Source organism: Ceratotherium simum, chromosome 12 (assembly GCF_057802395.1).
Source record: "Ceratotherium simum simum isolate JZ-2026a chromosome 12, ASM5780239v1, whole genome shotgun sequence".
NCBI lineage: Eukaryota > Metazoa > Chordata > Mammalia > Perissodactyla > Rhinocerotidae > Ceratotherium > Ceratotherium simum.
This window is the reverse complement of record NC_141911.1, coordinates 68,569,480-68,582,115: the sequence shown is the minus strand read 5'-3', so window position 1 is coordinate 68,582,115 and position 12,636 is coordinate 68,569,480. Positions and strand designations below refer to the sequence as shown.

The window sequence follows — 12,636 nt, the reverse complement described above, 5'->3', positions numbered from 1 at the left end:
GGCAGTGACCCACATACAAAATAGAGGAAGACTGGCACAGGCATTAGCTCAGGGCAAATCTTCCTCAAGCAAAAAAATAATAATAATTAAAAAAATAAAAATAAAAAAAATAATGAATCCCTTATGGTGGAATTTGGGGCAGAGTGGGAGGGATATTTTATAGCAGGTGGCTGTTCTCCAGCCCCCTTCAGTGCACTCTATCCCGAGGCTCTGTTATCTTCTTTGTTCAGTCTACCCAAGCATAAGGCCTGCTGATAAGATTGCTGTCTTTCTAGATGAGGTTGAGGTTAAGAGTTTCATGTGTGTTTGCCTTAGCTGAGAATTTAAAAAATGTTTCCAGTTTAACATAATTTATGTACATTCATCCAAATACTTTTACTTTTCATTTTTCAGTTATTATGTTGAGATAAATTTGATCCACATTTTCCCTTTCATTTATGAGGAACATATCAAAATATTTGACTCATCAAACATTTAGTGAAATGTCAGATTATCTTTTCAATAAAAAGGAGTTTCAAGGGCTAAAATTCAGGAAGTTGATTTGCCAAATTTAAACCTACTATGATTTTTAAAGTTTAGGATTGCTTCAGAATGTGAAATTAATAAGTACAAGATGAACTTATAAGTTAGAAAAATATTCCCTCTTCCCTTTAATTCTGTTTCTCTTACTACTATTTTTTTTTTTTGTGGTGAGGAAGATTGGCCCTGGGCTAACATCTGTGCCCATCTTCCTCTATTTTTTGTATGTGGGGGGACGCCCCCACAGCATGGTTTGATGAGTGGTGTGTCTGTCCAGGCCCGGGATTCAAACCTGTGAACCCTGTGCCGCCGAAGTGGAGTGTGTGAACTTAACCACTATGCCACCGGGCTGGCCCCTCTTACTATTATTTTATGAGGAAACAATAGAAATGTGCAGAGTAAAATGGACCCTTTTGCTTTTAAAGTCTTTTCTCTTTTTTTTTCTGTTTGTTTAGTTTGTAACTTGGAAACAGTTTAAAGTAGCACTTCTCAGAGTGTGTTCCAGGGAACACAAGTTCCTCAAAAGCTAACTCACCAAAAAAAGCTCTCTCATCGACTAAATGTAGAAATTACTCAATGGTGTATCCTGTCTGGGAGATTCACAAGGTGCATCTGGAGGCTCTGAAAGAATGGAAAGTAGTGCAAGAACGTTCTTAACTGGAACTCAGAATTCCTGGGTCTGCAAGTGTATCTACTAGTATCCATGAATTCCACTTTGGGAAATACTGACCAAGTATTTCACAGTTATTTAACAGTTAAATATTTCCCCTCTTCAGAGAATGGAGGCGGTGTCCTGTAGTAACTAGGTGTATGAACTTTGGACTCAGAGAACCTGGGTTCAGCTTCCAATTCTGCTTTTTACTCGTTGTGTGACCTTGAGCAAATGACTTAACCTCTTTAAATGTCAATCTTCCCGTTTCTAAAATGAGCATCATAAGAGTACCGACCTCATAGGGTTGTTGGGAAGATTTAAATGATAACTTCTGTAAAGTACTTAGCATAGTGCCTGGCATATAGAAGGCTCTCAAAATTTTTGTAATTATTATTGTAATGCTACTATTAGAGATGGCTCAGGTGTCTAGTCTCAGCTACTCTCCTGACCTCGTCATTCAGAAGCAATAGTTTTGCACAGATAACGGATCTCCCAACAGGCCAACTTTCACACCTGGAATCTGCTCCCAACGTGATCTACCTGAGCACGTTCAAGTCTAAAGGGGTCAGTCTGCCTCGGAGGCAAACTGCAGAGACAAGTTTATCCAACCCAGTTTAATTTTGTAACCTAATAAATTTATCTTCTTACCGCTCTGTCCTTTCAATCCTTTCCCCTTCTGTCTCTCTCTTTTCTTATTATGCTTTTCAGCTCCAGCACTGCTTTAGATAACTTCATGTTCCTCTCTCTCCTTCATCCAGCATCACGTGATGCTTCAGCCTGGCTACGCTCTACTAACTCACCAAGTCAACAGATATTTACTGACTACCTAAGTGGTGCTTATGAATTTATATATCACTCTGAGCATCTAACTCCAGAATATGACCGGCAGAAGGCAGAATGGGAGTGTTTGCATAATATGAGGAAAAAGAACGGAAAGAAAACACTCGGCTTCTTCGGCAAGCTTTGGTTAGGAAAGAGAGATTGTGAGCACAACAGGAAGAAGCTATAGACCCAGTGGCAAAGGTTGACTTGTTCTCTCGCCAGCACACCTCTCTCTGAAAGTTGCTGACAGAGCTTTGGCAAAGGATCATCCTCCCCTTGGCTGATAAGCTGAGCCCTGTTTTATATTTAACTCACTGCAGCGCAGGAGGGGCGGGGTGAGGATGCGTTGTTTATAAGGGGGGCTGTGACAATATTGTGGTCAGTCCTCTTCCTCCCTCTCAGCTCCTCTTCTGGCGTCCTCATCCCACCCCCTGTTTCCGCATTCGTCCTCGAGTGGCTAGTGGGGACGCGAAGGGAGAGGGAAAGACGCAAGAAGGCTGAGAGAGGTGTGGCGAAAGCGAAAACAGGCTGCCAAACCAGGGAATTCCTCCCAATTTAAAAAGGAAGTTTGCTGACGTTAGTTAGTTAAATTTAACATCCTTTTATGTGTAACATTTGACTTTGGAAACAAAAATGATCTTTGTGGAGGGAGAAGACTCTAAGAGATACTGCATTAAAGGGAAGCATGTGGCCATTATCTGTGCAACGGTGGTGGGTGTAGGATTAATAGTGGGACTTTCCGTGGGCTTGACCAGGTCGTGTCACTCCACTGAAGACGCGGGGCAGAGCACAACTCCGGCTCCTTCCACTGCGAGCCCTGCGCAGGACCAGGAGGTCTGCCCTGCCAGTGAGGATGCAAGTGGAGAATGGACAAACTTCAGGCTGCCGGACTTCATCATCCCGGTGCACTATGACCTGGAGGTGAAGCCCCTGATGGAGGAGGACACGTACACGGGGAACGTGACCATCTCCATCAACGTGAGCGCGCCCACCCAGTACCTGTGGCTGCACCTGCGGGAGACCAGGATCACCCAGCTCCCGGTGCTGCAGAGGCCCTCTGGGGAGCAGGTGCAAGTCAGGCGCTGCTTCCAGTACGAACCGCAGGAGTATGTGGTGATGGAGGCAGAAGAAGAGCTTGCACCCAGCAGCGGCGAGAGTCTCTACGCCCTGACTGTGGAGTTCGCCGGCTGGCTGAACACCTCGCTCGTGGGCTTTTATAAAACGACATATGAGGAGAATGGACAAGTCAAGTAAATATTAATTTTTTCTTTATTTCTCCTAAGCTCACATGTTTGCTTTCCATTCGTTTTCTTTTCCTTTTCACTTTCCACCTTTCAATTTTGTTGGTCTGATCTTTATCTAAACTTGGTTTCAATTCTGCCTGTTCATCTGGGAAGCAAAAATTCTTGCCCTGTTCTATTTTCAAAGCCTATCATAAATCTTAAAAGTATTGAATGAGCTGCCTGGAGTCAAAAATCAGTCTAAGTCTTTTATTTCATCAGGAAAAATCATAATGTACTGTGTCCTATCCTTAATATTTACATAAACTACCTCAGATTTTTAAAATACATGTGTTTGATAAATTTCACTGGTGATATTCTTGGGCTATATGGCAATGATTTTAAACTGAACTTTAAAAGTGATATTACACTAAATTTAAGTGAAAGTCAGTAAATGTCATTTATAATTTTGTCTATTTTATTGGAGAAGAGAGACACTAAAGGATTATGTAAAACCCACAAAATTGTCTTTGTGTCTTCCTCTAGGAAGGAAGGTAGGACTGTGTCTTTTTATCTTGTTTGGCCAGAACCGTGTTCTACACATAAGCTTTCAATAAATACTCGTTAAATCCACACATTAGTGGCAGAACATGGATCAATCTTTGAGTTTACTGCCCATTGTGCAATATGCAATGGTAATGCTAAGTCTTTGTAACATAAAAGATGTATTAAGTAATTAAAAACATAGAAAATATTTTTTCTCCCCACAGTCCTCCAAGTATTTATATATATATACTTGCATTTCCTGCCTCTAGCAAAGATGGTTACTTGCCTTGACAATCAGAGGCTATTACTAGACCTATGTTAAAGGCATAAACTCAGTGAGCTAAAAATACTTCACTGTGGGTGTGGCCCTTACATCAGGAAGGAAGGCTACACCTGAGGTGTCACTGAACTTGAAACTGCTTTGACCTTCGCCTGCTTAGATTCTGACAGGCAAACGATTAAGAAAGCTTAGCGTCACAGTTCAGAAGTGTGAGTCTGGGGCCAGCCCGCTGAATATCCCTTTCCTATTTTGTTTTAAGTTTCTTACAGAGCAAAGCAAACCTTTTGGTCAAAATTCTTCCTATTGTTTGTCAGAGACCCAGAGACTAAAATGAAATATTTAAGTATCCCATATTACTGTGTGGTACAATAATAACTTGAGTAGAAAGGAAAATTTGAAAAAATATTTGGAGAGATCATGCTCATATAGATGCTATACATTAATATCACTGGCAATAAAACAATCTTCATTGTTGTTTACATATATTTTCCTCTTTATAAGAGTTACAAATGTTGAAAGCATAGAAAATTATAGAAAAGGAAAATCAAAAGAACCTGCAAATAATTTCACCATCCAATGGTAACCCCTGTTAACGTACATGTTAATGTATATTCTAATATTTTTCAAAATTGTAATTATATTATGTCTATGTATCTGTCTATATACCTTGTTAACTTGATATATTATAAGCATTTCCCTTTATTCTTAAATATTTTCAAGAATTTGATTTTAAAGATTGTGCAGTATTCCATTGCATGAATGCACTGTTATTTTTTAAAACCAATTCCCTAATGCTGGACTTTCGAGTTGCTTCAAGTATTTTATTATTATAAACAAGTCAGAAAAGAACATAGTTGTAAGTAAATCTTTATATGTGTATCTGTTTATTTTCTTAGGTTAGGATATCTTCCTAAAAATAGAATTGCTGGGTTATTTTGTTTATTTCATAAATAATACACATTCACTGCATAAAACTTTTGGAGACTAGAGAAAATTATAAGAAAAAATAAGATCCATCCATAAATCCATCACTCAAGTATAGTCACTGTTAATATTTAGGCAGATATTCTTCTAGCATTTCTTCTGGATGCAGATAAACATGGTATTATTATGCTGTACACAGTATTGTGTAACATGCTTTTAAAATATATCAGCACTTGAACATATTATTTAGTATTCTTTCACAAATGATTTGATTTATACGTGATAATCCACTGTATGAATATGATATAACTTCTTCAACTTTTCCATTAAGTATGGGCATTTAGGTTGCTCCTACTGTTTTACCCATAAACACTTATAAAAATGTAATGAACATCCTTATAAAAAACTATATATAACGTTTTCTAATATTTCTATAGGTAAATTCCCAGGAAATTGACCACAACTACATATGTATGAATGCATGCATGCATGTGTATGTATACACACATACATATATATAACATGTGCATGCACATGGGTATGTATGTGTGTGTGTCTCCAAACTGACTTTCAAAAAGTATATCCCAAATTATGTTTCCACCATCGAGTGAACGTACCTATTTCTCTGAGCCTCACTAACGATAAAATGATTTTTTAAAGTGTTTTCAATTTGGTAGAGGAAAAGGCATAATATTCTCAGGAGTATCCACCTTCAAGAGATTCTAAGAATTCATTAGTGTGAAGTGAGAACAAGTCAAAGCTTTTAAACGATTATTGCCAAGACTTTAAAACTGCTTCTTGGGTTGTGAAAAGAATAGAAATTTCATCTGAGTAAAGCCATCAAAATATTTTATAAAAATTCTATATACTATAGGAAGGCCAAAAAAATATGCGACAACGTTCCATTATAAATCGCTTTATAAGTTTAAAAAAGCACTATATACTAAAATATATATCATTCACTCTGACTTTGGATTATTTTACTCTACCAGTTAATTTTACTATAAAATATATACTTGAGAGCTGACATTCTGAAACTCAGCTGTCTTAACTGTTGGTCAGAAAATAGTAAGTGACAGCGAGAGAGGCTGGTGCTCAGCTAGGTCCTCATGGAGGATTGGTGTTCCCGACTTGGTCTGTTTTCATTGGTAGCAGTTGAGGCTCTCACATTACACAGGAGGCTGCCAACTCTGCGCTGCACAGTGGGTTTTGGAATAGTTTTGGCACATGCTCAATAACCTCATTTAGGCTGAATGGAATACTTTTGGTTTTTCTTATTATGAAATATTTGAAGCATATGGGAAAATTGCATTTTTTCCCAAGCCTGTGAGTAACATGTGGACAATGCAGGCCTCTAGGGGTTCTCATCCCTAGCATCCGTATAAGAGTTGCAAGAGCAAGTTCACTGGGAACAGCACCATTCTTTCGTATTGTAGAGTGAGCTTCCTAATAGTTGGTGCTCATACAATTTAACATACCATCATAGTAATGCATTTTAAGTATGTAGCCAAAATTCTATTATCTGCCTTCATGTAAAGCTTTAACTCCAGGATTGAGCATTAGAGGTTTGGGATATTATTGTTGTAACCACAGTGCAAACGAAACATGAGTGTACTCAGTAGTAACCAAAATTACTGATTTCTGCAAAGACAACCAGGACTTGAACTTCACAGAGAGGAGACAACTGTCCAAGCTTCTTTCCCTCAAAATTCAGAGGCAAAAGGAGAGTTGGAGAAGAAGGTGGAGGCAGTTCAGTGTTCCCCAGCAATAACATCCACATCGTCTTGCTGGGCTCAGAGTTGTAGTGAAGCTTAGGAGGAGGAAGTTTGAGAAAGTTAAAAGTCTCTTCTCCTATTCTCTGGTCTGTTCCTTCGGGTCTGAGGAAAACCACTGAAAAGAAGTGGAGCCTTTGGAAAGTTCCCTGCCCACGCCACCAACTACCCCCCACTCAGCATGTCAGGTAGGATTTCCGGTTGTTCTTTGACCAAACAGAGTTCCCTGTACTCTAACCTCCAAAGTATGTAATATTTTCTTCTCTCCAATGTTCAGCATTTTCGCCCCACCATTTGAATTGCTCTTACACAGCATATCCATGGTACGTTCCACAAAGTTCTGGTTGCACGGGACATTAGTAGATATTGCCAGGAAATAAGCAGGGGAGATATCCTGTGGCCAAATTAGTTTGGGCAATAATACTGAATACAAAATGATGTTTTTTTTTTTAATATGGGACTTTTCAGAGACTTATATGATAATGTCCATTATGGATCTCCAAGAGACTGCCGTAGCATGCAGTTGTCCAACCATATATGACTGGCATCTTCTGTGGGTCCCAGAGAGTAGGGCTATGTCTCTCTTGTTCACTGTCTAGCACACAGTGAGCACTCAGATATTACTGAATGATGGTATAGAAACATTTTCCTCTAGGCTCTCACACTGCTAATGTCCTGTGGCACATGCTGGGACATGCGACAATGCCACAGCCCTTTTCCCATAAAGAAGTCCAACTTCCACCAATGATGTCTCCACCTTCCCACTCAGTCAGGATGGAAAATGTCCCTTAGCTCCTTTTCTCCCTATCTCATCGAAGGGAAGGGGAGTTGGTAAAATCTTGTTTTGATTTAGGAACGCAGTCTTCATACTGTAAGGACTGAGAGTCATTGGAATGGACAGGAATTGCAACAAGAATTTAAAAGAGAGACAGATGGTTTCTAGTTTGGGTTTTCTGGGTGTTCATTGCATTGCTAGGATTGAAGCTGAATTTAGATATAATGGTGGATTTCAATAGGCAGAGGCAAGTGAGAAGGTAAAAGCTGGCAAAAAAAGAAAGGTACCAAGTCAGAAGAGCAGAGTGGGGAGAAGAAATAATTTGTAGGAGAGGGTTATATGAGAGGCTAGCTAGAGATGACTCTGAGAAACTCATAGCAAAGAGAAGGAAGGAGAGCTAGTGACAGCCATTATGAAGGAAGAATTAACAGCCAACTAGATGTGGATGGTGAAGGAAAGAGCTGAGTCCATACGTGGGTATAAGGGAGATATTGCAATGATCCAGGAAAGAGAAGATGAGGATCATGTAGGACAGTGATTTCAGGATAGACAGAAGAGGCCACAATGGAGAACATAGTTTGGAGGTAAAGTAGTCAGGATTTGCTAATTGATTGACTATGGGGAAGGGTTAAGTCCAAGTCGTGGGTCTAGGATGCCCCAGCTCTCCGATGTGGTAGTCCACACCTTTGACTGATGTTGGGAATAGAAGATAAGAACCGGCGTTAGAAGGGAAGGTGACGAGTTCGGTGTCAGATGTGTTGAACGCCTGTCAGGTATCAAGGAAGAGATCTCCCGTAGGCATTTGGATAATAAGTCTGAAGCACAAGCTTACAGCTTCTCATCAAGATCTAGGAGTTAAGTGAAACATGGCAGAAAAGAAACCAGTGAGATGGTCTTAGTTAACTGTGTGGTATCATATTCTCACATGCATGGATGTGTAAACTTCATTGTAGTTTGGATCTTGAAATTCTACTTTTTGTCAGATTATTCACTATATTCTTAGATTGATATGTTGAGCTATCAGCATACACATTATCAATAAAGAATAGGTTTTTTTTTTGCTCTTGTTTACTTGCGGCAGGAGGCTTAGTAATTTCTTTTATTTTGGAAGCAAGGAAACAAAAAGAAATTTTCTTGACCTTGAATGTCCTCTACACAGAAAAAAAGCAATTGTAAAATAAAGTTAAATAATTAACTGGTTCATTCAAATCACCATAAAAGTATGTTGGAGTCTGAATAATCTAGATGGGTGGTCTTGCACTGATCGTTCCCATACTTAATTCTAGAACCCTCAGTCTGCACGGACACTTAACCATTGTGGCAGCCTCACCTGCTTCAGAAGCCATTGGCTGAAGGTCTTCACCCAGGCCTTGCTGTTTATTTTGCTGGCTCGAGTTATTAAATAGCTGAACAGAGCCTGAGAGTCTTCAATGGAAACAGTGTGCCAGATGATTTATGAGATAACCAAGTTGTTTTGTTTTGTTTTTTAAATTGATTCCCAGTGAACTGGGCTGTGACTTGCGTCATCCCTCATCTCTTCAGCTTTCGCTCAAGTCATCTTGATCTGATGCACTCAGAGAAGTCAGAGGAATTTCTCCCCTTTTGTAAATTAATGAGCTACGTAGAATTATATTTTTAGTGTGCTGGGTCTGGTAAGTGACTCATTGACAGGGCATAGACAGGCCCCTGTGGAGAAGCGGTCTACCTTAGCACATTTGCCTGGCGTTATAATTACTCAGGACGTACCCAGCAGTCACTCCTGAACATGTTGTACTATTAGCTGGGCTTTTTCCGTTAATTTGCAACACAACTCGTTTGATTTTAAAAAGAAGTTTTCGTGACTGAATAAAACCTCCCCAAAGAAGCTGTGATCTAAAGTGGTTTTGTATTGTATCTTATATACCTTGCTTTCAAATTTGCATATATTTAGAAAACTTTAGCATGTTCAGATGGAATTTAGCATGTATAAATAGAGGCTTTTGAATTATTCAGGAGTTCATGAGAAAAATAATGTTACCGTTTTAAAAATTGGTTATATTGCCCATAGTATTTATACACAAAGTAATTTTGTTCCAGTACAGGTATTCCTGCCTAATGAATGAATTTTGAAGTCTTTAGATTGTGGAAAGTGCTCTATCAGAAAGCATAGTTAGCCTTCTAGAGTTAAAAAAAAAAAATGGAATGAGGTATACCTTAATCCTATTATGTAAATTTCAAGGGAATTTCAAGTATGTTACTACATGAGATTGCCCCCTTCTCACTCCCCCACAACCCTGTGAAGAGGCCTGTGCTTTGGTGTGCTTTGGTGACCAGGTTTTATGAGTCAGTGGGTTTTGTGACTTACTAAAGATCACACTTAAGGGATTGAAGTAGGATTAGAATCTCAGAATTTTTACTCTTAGAAGAGGGTTTTCCTCATAAAATCATGTTGGCTCTGCATTTGGAAAAAGAAACTGCACATTTTTAGCCCTTCTGGTTGATGAATGTCACTTTACCTACACCCATGCAAGTTCCATCACTGTGATTGAGGTGGACTTGCCGTTGATTGACATCTGCTGAGAGGACACTGGGGCGGACCGCACAGAGACATCTCCAACACCGTACTGTTCCATTTCCGAAGGCAAGCTCAGAGATACTCAAATTTAGGAAGGCAGTTTTTGCCTACAGTCAAGCACAACCTCTTTTAAAGAGAGAAAGCGAGGAAAGGATCGGAAACTATTGTCTCCCAGGTGCTTGGGAGTAGGTACTCCAGCGTAGAGCAGAGACAGAGACGGAGGACTTGAAAACGTACCCAATGGCTATTGCTTAGGATGGTGTAATTCCAGTCCCCCCTCACCCTCACCTCCCACACACAAAGGCACACGTGTGTGCACACACACACACACACACAAACTCATCCTCCCAGGTTAGTTAGCTGGCTTGTTCTGGAGGTGTGACTAAGCTGGTACATTCTTGTAGGGAGTGGTTTCTCCTTTTCCTCTGCCTCTGGAAGAAATCAGAAGCCAGAAGAATGCAGAAGAAAAAGGCAGCTGACTAAACATAAGTTGGAGCTTGGTGGAGCTTAATATGAAACCTTAGTACCCTGGGAAAGTGTACAGGCTTCTCTGTATTCTGATGCATTTGCAATTCATTATGATCTGCACGGTGTTAGAAACTCCAACTGACTATCTAAACTGTTATCATTCCAAAAATTAATCAGTAATTACTCAATTGAAGAGTAAATTCCTGGCTGAGGCTTTTTTGAATAACTTCTTACTTTGGAACAATTTCAAACTTACAGAAAAGTTACAAGGAATAGTACAAATAGTACAAGGAACTCCTAGAAACACCTTACCGAGATTCACCAATTGTTTACATTTTGTCCTGTTTCCCCCCCATGTCTCTGTCTCTCTGTCTCTTGTCTCTCCCTTTAGAGTACATTGAAACGTTGCTTCCCTTTACCTCTTAACACTCAGTATATATTTCTTAATATATTAGGGACATTCTCTAACATAACCACAGTACAGTTATTGAAGATCAGGAAATTTAACATTGATATAATACAATTATCTAATCCACAGTCCATAATCAAATTTCATCGATTAGCCCAAAAACGTCCTTTTAGCTATTTTTTCCCAGTCCAGTATCTGGTCAGGATTCATGCATTGCATTGAGTGTCACACCTTTTAGCTGCATTTAAACTGGAACAGCCCCTTAGCCTTTCTTTGCCTTTCACAACCTTGGTATTTTTTGAAGAGTACAGTTATTTTGAGAATGTCCCTCAATTCTAGTTTGACTTTCCTCGTGATTTAAAAATGCAAGTTAAACATTTTTGTCAGGAATTTCACAGCAGTGATGCTGTGTCCCTCTCAGGAAATCACACCAGGAGACACAACATGTTGGTTTGTACTATTATTAGTGATGCTATCTTTTTTTTTTTTGCTGAGGAAGATTCACCCTGAGCTAACATCTGTCGCCAATCTTCCTCTTTTAGCTTGAGGAAGATTCACCCTGAGCTGACATCTGTGCCAGTTTTCCTCTATTTTGTATGTGGGTCACTGCCACAGCATGGCCACCGACGAGTGGTGTAGGTCCACGCCTGGAACTGAACTCGGGCCGCTGAAGCAGAGCATGCTGAACTTAACCACTAGGCCACAGAGCCAGCCCTTAGTGACGCTATCTTTGATCATTTGCCTAAGGTGGTATCCAACAGGTTTCTCCACTGTTAAAGTCACAATTTTCTCTATGCAAATATCCCTTTCCTCATCAGCCTTTTCCCCACTAGTTTTGGTATCCACTGATGATTTTCTAAATCCATCATTCCTCCTAAAATTGTTAGTAGGCAATCAATTGTAAAAAAAGAACTTTCCCCCACTTGTCTACTTATTCATATTATTTTATCAGAGTCAAGATTCCTGGATTCTTATTTTATTCCATGGGTTACAGTCCCACTATGTATTTTAATGTCTCAGTTCCCTCAGGTATAGCCAGTGGTAGTCCTTTCACGCGGACTTCTGGTCCTTTTGACTTGTTCTCATGATTCTTTGAGAATTTCCTTCCTTTTTGGCACAGCAAGATGCTCCAGGATCATCTTGGACTTTTCCTGACCCAGCCCTGGAATAAGCCATTTCTCTTAAGAGTCCAGGTTCTTCTTAGTGGAGAGTGTATTCAGGAATCCTCATCTGGAAACCAGTTGTGTTCATTGCTACAAGATTGTCGTTGCTTATAGAACCGCTCGGCAGATGAAACTGGGAAATATATGTCTCTGCATGTATTTTTATATCCATCTATCTACATCTATATGGAAAATCATTGAATTTACACCGAACCTGCAATTACAATTCAATACCAAGGGTATATTCTAGTCTTACCCCCAGTTACAAATTTATAACTCTCTTCCCCAACAGTGAAAACCTGCCTTCCATTATCCCCATATGTTTTCTTATTTGCTCAAGCCTAGAATACAGAGAAGGTCGTTTCTGAATTGTTAACCCATAGCACTGCAACAATACAAACCTGCTTACTAGAGCTCAATATTTATTTAGAGTTATTTTTTGGTAAAATTTATATACATTATATGCGTAAATTGAATGGGCACAATTCAGTGACTTTTGACAAATGCACACATCTTTGTTACCCACACCTCT

General features: G+C 39.5%; 1 protein-coding gene across 1 annotated transcript in view; it reads left to right on the top strand.

The window, feature by feature from the left end:
• Positions 1–2,399: 2,399 nt before the first annotated feature.
• ENPEP (glutamyl aminopeptidase) overlaps positions 2,400–12,636 on the top strand; it is a 79,227-nt gene continuing 68,990 nt past the window's right edge. Inside the window, exon 1 of the mRNA XM_004426578.3 lies at positions 2,400–3,243. Coding sequence (XP_004426635.1) covers positions 2,627–3,243 — 617 coding nt within the window. The 5' untranslated portion in view covers positions 2,400–2,626. The remainder of the gene's footprint in view (positions 3,244–12,636) is intronic.